Source organism: Antennarius striatus, chromosome 4, assembly GCF_040054535.1.
Source record: "Antennarius striatus isolate MH-2024 chromosome 4, ASM4005453v1, whole genome shotgun sequence".
NCBI lineage: Eukaryota > Metazoa > Chordata > Actinopteri > Lophiiformes > Antennariidae > Antennarius > Antennarius striatus.
The window spans coordinates 14,101,677-14,118,415 of NC_090779.1; the positions used below are offsets into that span (position 1 = coordinate 14,101,677).

Sequence of the window (16,739 nt, forward strand, 5' to 3'; positions counted from 1 at the left end):
CTTATTCAATACAAACTCATTCCAACAGAAACAGAAGAAACAGTTTAATTCAATGTGGTTTATTGCTTTTAGATGTGTTTGCATTTATTTGTTCTTGCCATTTGTATTCACATTTAAATGTACCTTCAAATTGTTAAAACAAGTTAGTTTAACTTCATTTAAAGTAATTTGTATAAATTCTGTGTAATTCAATTTCAGCAGAGTGTTTGGTGCACATGTGCAGACACGTCACCACTTTCTATTCGAGTTGGAGATTTTTTAAAACTCAGTTGTGGTGGTTAGACTAGTGGCCTCACAGTAAGAAGAACCCATGTTTGAACTTTGACCTGGGACCACTCTGTGTGGAATTCTCTCAAGATGCTTCCTCACAGTCCATAAATATGAGACTGAATATACTGTCAGGTAGGGTAGGTGAAAACCAAATGCAGCATCTCAGGGTGCAGAGGGCTATTACTAATAACAATACTGGAAGTCCAGGAGATGAAATGCATTGTTACTAAGACTCTAATCAGCTCAGAGGTCACAGCAAAGGAATGTACAGTAAATCAGGGCTTTAAACAAAAGTCATGTGATAAAAGGATGATGAAGTGAGATTACCCTCAGTCTGTACAGGATGAAAAACAACGGGACTCCTCCCAAGTTGTCAGAAGCATTAAGCAGAATCAAATCAACCCTTTTGTTGCCACTTTCTGCAATATTGCTTCTTCATTATGAAGGATTTCATCAAACTTCAAACTTAACCATCTGACTGGCTGATCTGAGCCATGATTAAGTTGAAGTAAGGCCATGTAAGGTTATGCCTTCAGATGTTTTCAGTAAGTTCACTGTGTTGTGATGGATCATGGCCTCCAACGCCACTTGTTATTTATTGTAGTTCAGTCAGTAGATACACACACTAGCATAAAATAAAATTACCTTTATTTTAGCATACAGTATTAAATCATCCATGAAGCCGAGTAACATTTGCACAGATACTTTTGATGCACATTTTAATAATTTCATTATTGGTAAAAAAAAATCCCAACAACTTTTCCTCAGGCCTCTCCCAGCTAATGTGTCCACGTTTTTATCAATTAGTGGGTAAATGTCTCCATCTAGTGGTAAAAACCATGAAACACCTTCAGACACAGTTGAAATCACAGGATTCCCAAACTTTACACCCACAGGCAAATAGATACGGTTACCAGGAGCACCTGCTGTCACTAATGTTGTCAGATGGTTTGTTGAATCATGCAATCCATGCCATATAGTAGCTGGTTATAGCCGGACATCTGTCAACACTTTGCAGTATATTAAGGCAGTAAAAAATAAAACCAGTACAGCTGACATCTTACAGTTGCCTGGAACGGATGAGCTTGTAAACAGAGACCACAGCTGCGTCTCATCCCAGGGTGAAAAATGCACAGAAGTGGTTTCTTAAAGGGAAAAATCCACCCAATCATAGATAAGCTTAAATCTTAACACTTTTAAAAGTTGTCTCTCTAACTCATTGAAGGAAAAACTGCAGTGATTAGTTTTATTAGATTCTGTCAGTTACAGGGTGGACGGCCCTTTTGTATTGCATTAACCATGGAGTCCTGTGTAACAGCACTAAAGTATACACTGTGATATGACAAACTGAAGCAGATCACATGACAATGAATTTTACAGTACAAAGTATCATGGAGAGATTAGTACAAGAAAAAGTGGAGAGCCCCTCCAATAGTGTTCTTTCCATAGACATGTCCACTATTTCCTCTTTGTTGCTGCGTCATTTCTCTATACAGTAATGTGGAATTTATACATCTATAAATATTTTTCTAAATTGACAAAGAATCAATCAATGAATCACTGAATCAATGTCTTGACCAAAGCCTCACTATACATTACAGGTATATGACTAACTGTGGAATGACTATAAAGGCACTTTTCTGTGAGCAGCAGCTGAACTACAACTAAGAGGGCTTCATTTCTTGGCTACTCTGACTCAACATATGACACACACACACACACACACACACACACACACACACACACACACACACACACACACACACACACACACACACACACACACACACACACACACACACACACACACACACACACACACACACACACACACACACACACACACACACACACACACACACACACACACACAACTATCAGCTGTATAGTATTATTGTAATACTGGATAAGCATTTTACTGTTTTGTGAATGCTGTGTACATCCAGTTATGGCTATACTGACGACACAATCATGCAAGAAGATCTACTAATCTTTGGCCAGAACAAGCACATCCCATTTAGCAAAAATATATTTAGCAAAAAAAAAAAAAAAAAGTCATCTCAAGAGGATAATTAACTGTTGCATGATGCAGATAACACTGCAGGAATGAAGACACTCCATTTCATACCTATGAATGTACAGTTTTGTAATAAAATAGAATTATTCAATAGATAATGCTGAAAAGTAAGAAAAAACATATTTACAGTAAGCCATCATCATTTTGGTAAGTACAGAGAGTAAGTTTCTTCAGTAAAAAAACATTAACCATTTGTGCATAGTTATAACACCAACAATCAATCAGAGCTACAGGAATAAATTCTGATATGCGAAGTAATAGAACAATTCACCAATAGATACAAGTGGATCCTTCATTATCAATACTAGAAACAGTCATTATGACAATTATTTTAGAGATATAATTCATAGATTCAGGATTCTTGAGAATACTGTTCAAAGGGCAATAGTTTCAATCATGATGCTGGAAAAACAAAACACTAAAATCATTCATAGTAGTGTGTGTGTGTGTGTGTGTGTGTGTGTGTGTGTGTGTGTGTGTGTGTGTGTGTGTGTGTGTGTGTGTGTGTGTGTGTGTGTGAGTGTAAACATACATTAAGTGTGTATGCTTAAAAATGAAATCCACAGCGGCCTCATTTTTTAAAAAGTCCTAATATATTGAGGGACTGTGCACCATGACCAATCTTTACTATAGCTTCTAACTTCTCATCCCACCAAGTGCTCCATGACTTCCATTTAAAAGTTAAACACTGTTGCTTCACCACTTGAGTCTCCCTGTCTTGTAATTACTACAACAGTGTGTAGCCTTGTGCTACTGAGGTATCCTATGCTAACATGTCCTCTTACAGATGTGTTCTTGGGTGAAACGGGCTCCTGGAGGTAGATGTTCTCCTCCCTCCAAGCAGAACCCTCACACGTAGATCCCTTCTGGGTTCAGGCCAGAACTGAGGGGGCTGTGGAGGACCCGGAGGTGAGTAGACATCAGATGTGATGATGTGGGGCGCTTCAGGGAGCCAGTTAGGGGACCTAAATCTGTGAAGGGAAACACAAAGAGGAATAAAAATATATACAAGAGATTATAATACGAGCAAACCTTGGTTTTCGAATGCTTTAGACATCGAACAAATCGGAATTTGACCAAAAAATTCAGAATTATTTTGTCTTAGAAGTCGAACAAAATTTGGAAGTAGAACGAGAAACAAACGCCATTTTAGGCAAGAAAAGTCAAGAGAAAACGTGATGGTAATGTGCTTTTTATTTTAGTTTACTGTACTCAATAATTTTTCACTTAATTTGCGTTCCATTGCCTATGGTACGAGTTATGGTACCGTAAACTTCTGTCCAACAGATGACGGTAACTCATATCTTAGGCTAACCTGATAACGTTGATTTTTTTTCTTTCTTTCTTTCTCATGTTTGCTTCTTTCTTTGACATTTCTTTGATATGTTTCATTACTATACAATTTGATATATAAATGACATTATGAAATAACATGTTGAAAAAAGGTAGTTTTCTAGCGTCTTGGAACGGATTAAGACCATTTACATTATTTGTAATGGGAAAAATGTATTTGGAATTCGAACAAATTGGTATTCAAACAGCCTTCTGGAACGACTTGTGGTCGAAAACTGAGGTTTGCCTTTATTTTGATGAATTTTAAACACATTTTATATTCATATTTGCATGATTTATTTTCCCAATTTTATGTAAAAAACAGTTATTAATACCTCATAAATGACAATCAGAAATACACAGGGCTGTTTATGTATGACGCCACCAGAGGGCAGTACTCATCCACTTAGAGAATGCTGATGCAGCGAATTTGGTTAAAAGCTCTTACTGTTTTTCCCTCACATTGACCGGAAGGTCACTTAGGGGGACCACCATTAATGCTCATACAAATGTTCCAATTCATTAAGAGTTTGCTGCAACACCAAGTAGGTGTTAAGCAGTCTGACAAATACCTAAGCTCTATAACATTAACATGGTTGTTCTAACAAAAATCAAGAAGGAGCAAAACTTCACCACTGTCCACACACTTCTGTGTTCCAGAATATTTCATCACTACACTAAAACGGCTCAAATGCTATCAAAGAGGTGTGCTCAAAAATAGATTTTTATGCTCCAGCACTTCATTACAAATGAATTTCTACAGTTGCAGTTGTAATGTTCGCGTTCGGTTTATGCATTTTTTACTATATTATATATTTCTCATGTTTTATTTAATTAGCTGTTGTTGTTTTTTCCTTTGTCAAAAAGCAATGCACTGTTCCAGTCTGAACTCAAAGTGATTTTATATGAGTCTTTATCACTATACAACAACAATAATAAGTCACAGACTGCAACATCCCGCGACACCCCTGAATTCAAAAATTTACCCTGAGCTAATTTGATAGGTCAGGGCCATTTAATAAAAGACCCATGATCCAACTATTGCATATACTAGTGCATATGGAGAAGGCCAGTGTGAGTAGGACCATAGATCAAAGCACTAGGTTTAATGGCAATACATCACCGCTTTGACGCAGGATGTAATAATAATAATGCAGAGTGGAGGTGGCTGGCCTCTGTCTGACGGTTCTCCGGCCATATATATCAGCTGCCAGCCTCCTGTAGCCCGACAGCAGAGCTCTGGTCTATGGAAAATCCCACCATTTAATGGCTGTTATTAAATCCTCTTACCTAAACCATGACCGTTGGGAGAACTTTCTTCCTCGGGGGCTTCAGCTGGCAGCACTGTCACCTTGGTGCCGGTCTGCTTGATGAACTGCTGCAGGTTGACCTGCCTCAGCTCCTTCGTCAGCTGCTCCAGTTCGTGCTGCATGTCCTTCAATGAAAGCGCATAGGAGAGTCATTCATCAGGATACATGGAAGAAGAACCAGCAGCTCCAAGTCTCAAAAACAACATGGAGACATCAACATTTTAGGTTATATAAGGCTGTGTTTGAGCATTTTGGTGTCTAGACAACAACAATCTTTCATTAAATCCCTAAGACTTTGGTCCACTGTCAGTTATGATCCAGGAGGATGAAAAGATATTAACGTAATCCTGTTGTATTGTATTGACATTTTTTTACACAAACACAGCATGACTTAATTTTTCATGTAAAATTTCAGACACACAGCCTGACTGACCAACATACATGTCATAACAGTTCATTGATTTGTCATATAATTTTTCCCAGTCAATGGCAATTTACAAAAAAAAAAACTGGACTGGAGGGCGTGTAACTGTACTTGTCTCACCTGCAACCTCTTGCTATTTTGTCCCAGTGACCGGTCCACGGCTCTGCAGCTGCTCTCCAGCTGGACGGCCTGACGCTCCTGGGCTTTCAGTTCTGCTTTGACTCTAACGACCTGAGCTTGAGCCTCCGCCTCACTGACCCACTGGGTCTTCTGCTCCTCCCTCTGCAGTCGCACCTCCTCAAGGCCTGCCTCCACTCTCTGATGAAAACAAATACAAGCTAGAAACTAGAACCAATGCAGTCACAGACTGCAACATCCCGCGACACCCCTGAATTAATAATTTTACCATGACCTACTTGCATAGGTCAAAGATCAAAGCTAGTGATCTGACCTACTTCCATAGATCAAAGCACTAGCTTTGATCTATGGTCTTACTCACACTGGCCTTCTCTCGTCTTTCTATCTTTATCCACTTCTTGACTGTACAAAAGTTGAAATTTGACTTTGACCTAGTTTTCTCAAGGTCATCATCTCATTTTCATCCCCACTGCTGCCCGAGTAATGTTTTTGTTTTATCTTTCTATCTGCAACGGTTGCGAAGATATTTGGTAAACAAACGAACGGACGAACACACAAAGACTGAAAATTACAATACATCACCCGGCGATGGTACTCGTGTGAAGTGTAGAATAACCTCAACAAGTTTATTTTTTAATTTAGTATCATGGAGATCTCCTGTACGTAACAGACCTGCACCACTGCCATCTTCTCTTCGATGTCTCGTTCGCAGCCCTGCATGCGGGCTCGTAACTCCTGCAGTCTCTCCTCCAGCTGTCTCTCACTCTCCAGCTCAATCTGCAGCTCGGTAGCCCAGAACTCCTCTTCCTCCATCTCCACCTCATTTTTCTTCAGATCCTTCTCCAGCCTCAGAATTTCCTCTACCAGCCCTCCTCCCCCTCCACCTTGGTCCCCAATGTGTCCTCCTGTTCTCCCCCCTCTCCCTTCAGCCCAGGCCTGCAGTTCAGCCTCATATGACCCCAGTTTTTTCTCCAGCACATTGAGAGTCTCTTTCTGCAGACCGACCAGTCTGGCCAGGTCTTCCATACGACAGGCCCACAGACCAGGTGACGTATTCCCAATAGGTGGACCTGTATGGTAGTGATTTCCGCCGTTTCCCAGGAGGTGTCTTTGTTTGCTCTCAGCCTCGCAGATCCGGCCCCCGCTCAGAATCTCCCTGAGACCTCTGGGGGCGCCGGTGAACGTGAGTGACTTGCGGCGCGGTTCACGGCGGCGGAGGGAGCGATCGCTGGGGTGACGAAGCTTTGCGAGGGGAGGGAGGCTCTGACGATGCAACCCACGTTCTGGTCCTCTGAGAGGGGGCCCTTCCGAGGGGGGCCGTTCGGTCAGGGAGGGGCCTGTGCGATGGAGGATCAGCTGAACGTCGCTAGCATACTGACCCCAGGTGTTCAGGGAAGCCACGGGGCTCTCGTGAGGAGCTAGGTGACGCTCCGTGTCCCGCCATTTCTCCACCAGAGTGTATCGTCCAGTGCGACCTGTGAGCACAAGAACAGAACAACACGCTTTAAACTGGAGCTGGTCTTCAGATTTATGTATGTGCTTCCTGACAGACAGCTGACAGGAGTTAGGGTTAGGAGCTGGATATACAACAATAAGACACAGTGGGATAAAAACTGCAAAGATCTGCAGTGTTGATTCAGCACAACAAAGCTTTGACATTACTGTATATTCATTTAAATACAATATTTTCCGCACTATAAGGCACAAGTTTATTGCCTTTAATTTTCTCAAAAACCGACAGTGCGCCTTTATAATCCAGTGCAACTTATACATGAAAACGGTTTTACAATAAGCCATTCATTGAAGGTGTACCTTATAGTCCAGTGCACCTTATAGTGCAGAAAAAATTGAAATTATGAGAATTTAATGACTTGTTCGTACTCATACTGGTAGAAACACGCACTTCTCAACATATATATCTGATTCATTGACGAGGTTTTTGATCTAAAAAAGGCAAAGGAGGGGGAAAAGAAGTGATAATTCCTCAGTTGGCAGATGAAAAAAGGATGAGTCACACCTTCCCTCCTCCTGCCGTTTGTGGGAGGTGATGTCCATACAGCATGTTCAAGTGACGCCATTCCTGAAGGAGCCATATGGGAAAGGGTGTGTTGGGTGTGTGTGTTTGTGTGTGTAGGACATGTTACCTCATAAGGATTTCATTTTTTACAGCCTTAAATGCAGATTTCAGCACACCAGCATAAAAGAAAACTGTATGGTTCAACAGAATTAAAGCGAATAAAGTTACACCGACTAGTGGAAAAACAAAACCCTCTGAATGTAAGAAAAGTATAATAAAAAACACCTTATAAATTTTATATTGCTAAGTGTATAAAAATAAGATACTTGCAATTGTGTGTAATTCTCTGAATTTTGTTGGAATATGTAACTAATCTATCAGATTAGATACGTATGGATATAAGTGCCCCGTTGAAGTAAACTGGAGGTGCCATCAGCACAAGAGCACTATTGTGGTTCTGAGAGATTCTATCCATATTGGTCAGCAGGGCACAGATTTAAACTTGTAAAACAGCCTCAAATGACTGGTGAAAGGCAGGGATGCACACCTCCACTCCAGCAGCAGTTCACCAGGACAGGAAGATGACTAAATTAGGCTTTGGCTCAGGAATTTAACAAGATATACACAGAAACTTTCATTTACTCTTCCCAGCAATGCAGCAGGATGTGTGACTAACGTGTGACGAGTGGATCCGAAATGCCAAATGAGAAATGTGAGATGGCTACTAAAAAAAAAACCAGATGATCTCTTAGTTGATTCCTGTGTGTGGAGCAAATGTAGTAACTTATGAATCCAAGTGAAACACCTGCATACAGTTTTAACTCTCCAACTCCACTGCATAATGACACCAAAACCCACAACTCAGCAGAACGTTCTATCTGGCCTGCTTATGTGCTAGAGCAGAAAATGACCTACCGATGGCCTGAGCCAGAGCGATCACCACTTCCTGGCAGGTGGTCGCTTCGGTGACCCCACAGACGACCCTCTGGACTCCATCCACCCAGACCTTCAGCTCCATGTTGGGTCAGAAACGAGGGGGCCGGCTGTGGCGTGGCGGCCCTGACATCATTGAAGGCTCCACTGGTGCAGGGCAACTGAATGCCCTCTGGCTACTGGGCAGGAAACACAAGGAAAAACAGGAAGCAGTTACTCAGGATGTGCTCAAGGCCACGATTTGAATGCACAGTCGCCTTTAAGGTTGAAGCCTCAACAGATGCAGAGAAGTAAATGGTTATAGTTATGGTAGCAGCCGTCTAACAAGGAGATATAAGGTACGATTGAAACCACTTCAGCGGGGTTAAAGGACACCGGATGTGGACTGGAACAAGCCAGTCATGCCAGCAGCAGCTGCCATAAGGCGGCTTTGTTCTTGTCTGTGAATAGGTACACGTCTGTTGGGGGTAAAGAAAGAAGCAGACATGACCACGTTCAGTTCCTGCTTTTGTACTGAGATTTCCACGAAGCAGCGAAGAACGGAGCCATAAGACCGGAAAAAACAGACAGGATTGAAAATGTAATTAAAACAGAGCAGAGAGGGAATAATCGCCAGATAAGGGAATTCTGTTGTTGATGTGGTCATTATCTGATATTAAGTATGAGGGTATGGTGAATGTAACTGCTTATTTGTCAGCACATCTACCAAACACATGTTAACCTTTGAAATAATGGCCACTGAATTTTTGACAGTAACTAAATATGCCGTTAAAACAGGAAGACGTTCTTCAAGGACGGCTTCCTGAGCGGGAATGAATAGTATCTCCCAAGATCTGTGGATCCAACATTCACTGCAGAGTTAAACAGTCCTTTTATTCAACAGTCCCCCACCAACTACACCTTCCCCAGCCAGAGTATTCCCTAACCGCTCCAGTCTGTTCTACCCACCACCGCTCGCCCTTCCAAGTCCAAAAAAACAGGCAATGCTGCAAGGTTACATAGGTGGAGTCAGACACACAGACAGAGCTGCAAATAATGACCATTTATAATATTTGATTATTATTTCCTGAACATTTTATCGACTAAAGTCTTCCCTGACTAAGCAAAACTTAGTAATTCTCAGTAGTTAAGGGAACCAGTCTCTTTTTATCAATCTCATAAATGTACATTCTGTGTCTTGTATGACTGACACCTTTGTATTTTGCTCGGCTCATGATTGCTCTATTCTTGGCGTACTTACAGCTGCTTGGAAAAGTTCCTTTGTCCTTCAGTCAGGCTGCCCTTAAATGGTATCAAGGGCTGAGGGATGGAGAAAAACAGGGAAGTAGTCACACAAGCACTCTGCTAGATTTTTCTGCAGTGACCCAAAACACTGTCACCGTTTAATTTAACCATTCCCCCCATGACTTTTGATGAAAAGCAGGACTGGAAGCAATGGGGCAACTGAAGGGGAAAAAAGGTGGTAAAAGAATTCCAACTATAAAAACACTTAGCCAAGAGGATTTACAAGGACCCCTGACTGAAAACAGCACACTGGCATAGTCAACAGTTGCAAAATATTATGTGTTTTAATGAAAATCACTTGAACTTTTGTGACTCAAAAACAAGGAGAAACAGAATATTTTATTACTGATGCCTGCTTTCCTGGCACAAGCTCAACAAGACTCTTAATAAATGATACTACCATTCATATTCATTAGCATTAACCCAGAGAACCCATGGAATGATACGGGCACTCAGTGCCATCGAGAAATCCAGTCCTTTGGCCTGTCAAAACCGTAGCCTGGGTAGTAGCCCACTTGATTTTTTCAGCTCTTCTGATGCCAGAGATCATTTAACATAACAGAGAAGGGTTTAAATACACTTAATCTGTGTGGAGAGACAATAGCAGCAAACATCAGTGAATCAAAGCAGCCTCGTACCGGTTCAGTGGTGTCCACTGGAGATGGATTCCACTCTGAGCAGTGAGCTGAGGCAGAAACACTGAGCAGACTGCTGGCTTTGGCCGCTGCTGAGGATTCTCCAGCCACACAGGAGCGCAGAGAGCTGGCAGGGAGACGCTTCAACTGGCTGCTGGTGTAAACAACCCACCATATGCTGCTGGGGGTGTTCCAACAACACCAACATTAAGGAGTTTTTACTGTAGGAGCTTAAATATGGCGCCACTTCTTAACGGGATTTGGAGTCTGTCAAGCATCACAAACTGGCCTGAGACTCATGCAGTGCAGTAGTTAGAGGAAGAAAATGGCATTTTAGGAAAACAAAATGGGGCACTGACATTAAAAAAAAAAAATTAGACTGAGCTTGAGTAACTCCATTTTCACAGAAATTATCTTGCAGGAAAACATCAAATGAACACATGTACAACTTCCATGAACAGACCTCAGTTCCTCTCTAGATCTGCCACAATTGTTCTCCAAGATGGAAAACAACACGGCCATCTCTTCAATACGAACGTTTAGGGGATTCAAGTTTAAAGGAATTTATACACAACAAGCAAATTAAAATGAATGTCACACAAGACGATTCTGAAATGCAAAACTGTCTCACACACAATGGGATACTTCTTATAGACTGAAGTAACGGCAATCTGTTCAGGCATTTAAACCTCCTCAGCTATTGCTAACCAAATTTAAATTGAAATTGCCCTCCCCGCAGAGCAGCATGTAATTACCAGCAACTCATGCTCTGCTGTAATTGGTAACAGATCTGCGGTGAAGCAGACCTCAGCAAGGAGCTAAAGACAGGCACTGCTGGGTTACCGTGGAGGCACTGGTGGTGACTTGGTTGGAGCTAACCGAGAATCTTTCCTTGTTTTCATTTCCTCAGAACATCATCTACTGCTAAAGATGCAGTGTGATCCCAAGGTCTTCAACACTGCATTGACATCGAGAATAAAACAAGAATCCAAGAGTCCTGTGATTTAAACGAAAGCTCTTGTTTTTGGTAACCAGATAAAGAAGTTTGTGATCATTTGTAGGTCAGGCTCTCCAAACATCAGCGAGACAGAGCCAAGCACAGACTACATACTTGATCCTGTAGAAGTGAATCTGATAACACCTGATTGCATTCAGGATGTGCATTCCTGGGCTGTGAGCATGCAACAGGCCATGTCACAGAAACAAGAAGATTGTGGGTCTGTTTCCTCTGGGACCGCGATGGCTCTGCGACAAACAACAGTTACACAGAGACACTTTAAAAACCACATCCCACCAGAAGAGTCTTAAACTGGCTAACCATTGAAGATCAGAAGATGTGTGCCAGTATAGCTGACATTAGAGCAATCTTTCTATTGATATATGTAAAATACTAAACTCTAATGATTTTAAATAAGTATTTTTAAATTAATTTCACACAGCTGTCAGATGTCCAACTACACAGTATTCAAAATAAATACTGATCTGACCCAAACTGATCTGTGATCCTGAATGTCAGCTGTCTTAAAGGATGCTAAAATGAGCTCTACTGAGAACAGGCTGCTTCTGGCCTGCCCCATTAAATGCTAATGAGCACCATCTCTCAGAGAGGATGTGGTTAATGGTAGCATGAGCTAATGTTTACAATGGATGTATCGCTATGGCTCGCAATGACACAGGACGCACACACACACACACACACACACACACACACACACACACACACACACACACACACACACACACACACACACACACACACACACACACACACACACACACACACAGCTGACGGGCAGAGGCACTTGTCCACCCCCACTTTATTAATTTGAAACTTGCTTCAAAGGCCGTTGCAGAGTGGGTCTAACTAGTTTGCCAAACACAAGCCAACTTAATCAGACCAACAGGAAACTAAATACAATAAGATAAACATTTTATCTGGCCTGTTTATGAGGGTCAATGTCGATGCAAAGCCACTCGTGTGCTGACCCTCACTGATATCGGTATTGTCAGAGTTAATTTGGGGTCCCATTTTCATCAGCCTCTATACAACAGCTCTCAGACTGTGCCATACTCAGAGGCTTAAACATCTACAACACAAACTCTTTAAAATCACACAGCAAGTCCAAATTATACACAAAGAAACAGGCAACTTTCAAATTTTTACTTACCAACCCACCAATCTGAAGACTGAGGAGTGTTACGGATTAAAGTCACATCCAGCCTCCCTACAGAAAACACCCTGAGCCCTCCATGTGCTGGAGCAAGCCACCCTCTTACTCCCCAACTGACTGATATTAAACTATTAGGCGCTAGAGCAAACCTCCCCCCATTTGCTGGCAGGATCTTGAACATCTGGACAGCACGTTCAGCCAGCAATAATTCCACCTTTGTTCCGTTGCCATATTCACTGCTCACTAGCCAGCTTTGAAGAGCCAGCAGGGCAGGCAGCAGACTCCTGTAGCGAGGAGGAGGCGCAGCAGAGCAGAGCAGGACCACTAGAGGCCTTTGGCCAAAGTTCACATGCGGTGGTTTGTAAAACCTCATCTGGTGCTGAATCAAACTATGAATTACAGAAATTAAATAACATTTCCAGCTGCTGAAAATGCAATTAAACAAAAGTCCAAAAACATACTTAGTTTTCCAGTCTTGACTGTTTATTACACCCTTAGTCAAAGGCACCGACTCCTCTGACAAACAAAAGGGGCATGATTCTGTTTCTAGATTCAACAGTTCGACATGACTAAGCAAACAATCATTCATTTTCTGTGCTGCCTTCGTGGAACATCTTCCGTCCCACCACTACAAACAGGTGGAGGTAAAAGTACCCCACCCCCCGCCCCTTTGGGATCGTCTCTCCTACAAGACAATGGGTGGTTGTTCTGTCACTGACTGCTTGAGATACAGAGTGACTGCACCCAAAAATATCCATCAACTCCAGACCTTTTCACTCCTGCGACCTGCTGTTGATACAGACACTAGTTTCAGCCAGCATTAGTAAGGAATCTTAGCCCATTCCTCATCTGGTTCTCTAACGTCCTATTTGTATGTATGTGCTGTAACCATCATCATCTCACTATCTAAAGAGGTCACAGATGGCTTTGAGCTAACAGAGCAGACTGTGCTTCAGGTGAGCAAAGCTTCTCACCTGAGAACAATGGGAGACATCCTTTGAGTCAACACTGAGGTCAGAGGGGCAGCAGCTCTGGATGTAAAGGACTGCAGAAGACGTTCCAGCTCCAGTCACAACTGCTGTTCTGTCTTTAAAGGAACATAACGCACATTGTGTCTGAATGTTGATTAAAGTATGATCTGTCCTTGTCAGGAAGCACAACCTTCAAAGGATGGCCTTGCCTCAGTGGCCAAGATATGTGTCATATGAGAAGCTGATCTATATGCTGTGATAATCTACCATAACTATTCACACTGTACATATCTAGGAAGAGAGTATACTATCTACCAAGTTTTCTGCGTCCCAGTTTCAAATTCAATCAACACAAAAATAAAGTCAAAGTCAGCTTTGTTGTCAAGTGTACCATATGTGCACGACATACAGCACAGGTGAAATTGCAGTCCTCTCTGACCCACGATAGACAGGCAGGACAACAGGGAGTACAACAGACAGTACAACAGACAGTACAACAGACAGTACAACACAGGCGGGACAACACAGGCGGGACAACACAGGCGGGACAACACAGGCGGGACAACACAGGCAGGACAACACAGGCAGTACATCAATAAGGATCTTTATTTAGCTTTTAATCAGCACAGTGTAATTGAAAAAGTCACAATGTGTGAAATACTCTTTTGTGATTTGTGTATTTTCCAACTGCAAACAATGGATTAAATGTATAAAGACCTGAGTCTGAAGTACACCGGTGCGTGTAAAATGAAGTAAAATAAAAACAAAGATCTGCTATACCTTTACAGTAATATTCAACACTGAACCACAATATTGCCCTTAGGTACTAAACGTTTCTCGTTAGATAGAATTATTACAAATAGTTGATAAACAGTATATTTTCCCAGGTCACACGTAATTCCAAAGGGAGGCTTGATTAAATCTGTTTGACAGACAGACACAAACCATCAGATGATCCAACAACTCCACAGGTTGCTGCTGGAGTGGATGGACATGTAAAGCACCGACGAACACAATCCTTTAACTTCACTCAGTCTGTTCTGACTGATGTGGAAAAGATTCACCACATGAGAGTTTGTTAAGCTTCTAACCGACCCGGTTTCTTAAACCAGCAGAACAACGAACATTATTTACTTGATGTTTCTAGACTTAAACCTGAAAGACGCTGAAAATAATGACCTTTATTCGTATTTCACGTCAGCTTGAGAATTGTTTCATCGAGTGGGACGAGGCTGAAGAAATGGAGATAAAATGCCATTAGTCTCGGACTGGACCAACTATTCCACTACAGAAATGTTTCCGTTATCTTAGCCTCACGATTGCGGCGAACTGTCTGTGGCTCGTTCTGCCATTATGGGATGTCTTACCTTCAGACTGCGGATAGGACTGGAATCAGTGCTCCTTCTCCGGGGAGAAGTTCAGTGTGAAAACACGGATGAAGGCGTGAATTCAGCAAAATCTATCCTTCTTCACCATTACCCACTAAATCACTTCCAACGAACTGCGACAAAGTACAACCAGCCTGCTGGACAAAAAACGCGCAAAAAATACTGCGCAAAAGTCCAACAGCGGACTGTTTTGTTCTCTGGCCGAAACTTTGCGCCTCGCTCTCTGTGCGCTAGTCTTTTGCGGTCTCACCGATAAGCTGCGGAAAATGCCTCTCTCACAGTTTCATCACTCCTGCTGGTAAATACATCGCGTTGAACTGGGACACCGCAAGGCATTGTGGACTGTTTAAAGCTGCAATTCACAGAGAGGGCGGGGGAGCTAACTTTCGCACATGCAGGGCATCTGATCGGCGGAAGGAGAACCCGCGGATTGATCTTTAGACATCCCGACAACCCAACCAATGGGCCAGCAGCTACAGCTTTGACCGTAGTACGGCTGTGACGTCACAAAGTTTAACATCTGATCTCATGTCGGTGGTCATGAGGACGTGTTTTGTAAGACTACTGTATTTCTCCTGTGTTTATATATATAAACGCGAAGTACTTAGTTTCAGTTATTATTATTATTATTATTATTAGTATTATTATTATTATCATCGTTAATAATAATAATATTTAATTTATTAATTATTCGAAGATTCACTTGGAATTTGGCATGAACACATTATTATACTTAGAGAACACTCAAGAATGTACATGTGTTTCACAGTAGCTCTGTTTTCCCTTGAAGCTCACGTTTTCTTTTGAAATTTGTGGACATCACCTACTGGTCATGTTCTAAATAAATCTGTAATGGAGCTGGCCTTCCCCCCCTGTGATTAATGAATGTGCTTTCAGAATAAAAGTGTCATTTACATTCATTCAAACTTCACAAAAGTATCCTTAACTACCACATAGGGAATTTACTTTACAATTGTACTTGGTAATGCTATCACTCGCTGTAATACGTTTAAAAAAATCTTTGATTGAATGATTAATTTTTATAGTGACCTCCATATTTTCTACGCTAATTGTGTATTTTATGTTTAAGTAGTTTTCTGTTTGTTTGTATTTGTTTTGGGGATTTGTAATGCTTTAATTATCTAATTATTTTTTGTTTTATTGTGTTTTATCTTTTGCTAAATGTTTTGGCTTATTTTATTTTGTTGCTCCCTCACATATGTATTTTTGTCAAATAAGCATTGAAATTAAGATTGTAGAACTTTGTCAGTTAAAGCATATTTATAAGATCAAAATGCCGTGGAGTTGAAATGCAGGAGCCTATTTTACATCATATTGGTGCATACCACATTAAATGTAAAATATGATGACCTTTATGTGAAACAGCCCATTTATTGGCGTGTGAAATAAAGATTTGTAAGAAAACAAATTAATGCAGAAACTCCTTTTCTTATTCTACTTCTGAAATTAAGTATTATTAGACAAATGGGGCAGGAAATAATCCAAGATTTAGTATGTTTTAATTTCTGGCACTGCATGAGTGATTTGCTGAAAATGATTGCAAACAGAATTCAGCTAGAACAGCTGGTAGAAATGGACCATGTATAAAATTCAAATGGAGGTTTACTGCCCTCTTGTGACAGAAACTACTCAAAGGTTGTAAAATGTCATCTGAAACATGTCTGGTATTTTTTTAGCAGTACTGTTTGTTTCCAGAAGGCACTGGTGATACAGTATAATTAACAGGTTTAGATGCTCTTGATCATCCTGTCAAGACAGTTTTATGCTC

At 41.4% G+C, this 16,739-nt stretch overlaps 1 protein-coding gene across 6 annotated transcripts; it reads right to left on the reverse strand.

The window, feature by feature from the left end:
- Nucleotides 1–901: 901 nt before the first annotated feature.
- LOC137594272 (ras association domain-containing protein 8) lies at nt 902–15,335 on the reverse strand. Of its 6 annotated transcripts, none has more exons than XM_068313649.1 (7): nt 14,930–15,335; nt 9,742–9,800; nt 8,484–8,680; nt 6,224–7,026; nt 5,534–5,731; nt 4,970–5,114; nt 902–3,318 (listed from the first exon to the last, which is right to left on the reverse strand). In XM_068313649.1, the coding sequence occupies exons 3-7, from the start codon at nt 8,584–8,586 to the stop codon at nt 3,197–3,199; spliced, it is 1,371 nt and encodes a 456-aa protein (XP_068169750.1). In that variant the 5' UTR covers nt 8,587–8,680; nt 9,742–9,800; nt 14,930–15,335; the 3' UTR covers nt 902–3,196. The 6 variants fall into 6 exon arrangements, with proteins under 6 accessions (XP_068169750.1, XP_068169751.1, XP_068169749.1 ...); XM_068313650.1 differs by lacking the exon at nt 9,742–9,800 and adding an exon at nt 13,566–13,678 and having other exon boundaries at nt 8,484–8,677; XM_068313648.1 differs by lacking the exon at nt 14,930–15,335 and adding an exon at nt 10,424–11,011 and having other exon boundaries at nt 8,484–8,677.
- Nucleotides 15,336–16,739: the final 1,404 nt, after the last annotated feature.

Excerpts from the sequence above, each read along its gene's own strand:
- LOC137594272 (XM_068313646.1), bottom strand. The coding sequence starts at position 8,586 with ATGGAGCTGAAGGTCTGGGTGGATGGAGTCCAGAGGGTCGTCTGTGGG. Across the intron at positions 7,027-8,483 it reads CGCTCTGGCTCAGGCCATCG|GTCGCACTGGACGATACACT; the intron begins GTAGGTCATTTT and ends TTGTGCTCACAG. Across the intron at positions 5,115-5,533 it reads AAAATAGCAAGAGGTTGCAG|GACATGCAGCACGAACTGGA; the intron begins GTGAGACAAGTA and ends CTTTCATTGAAG.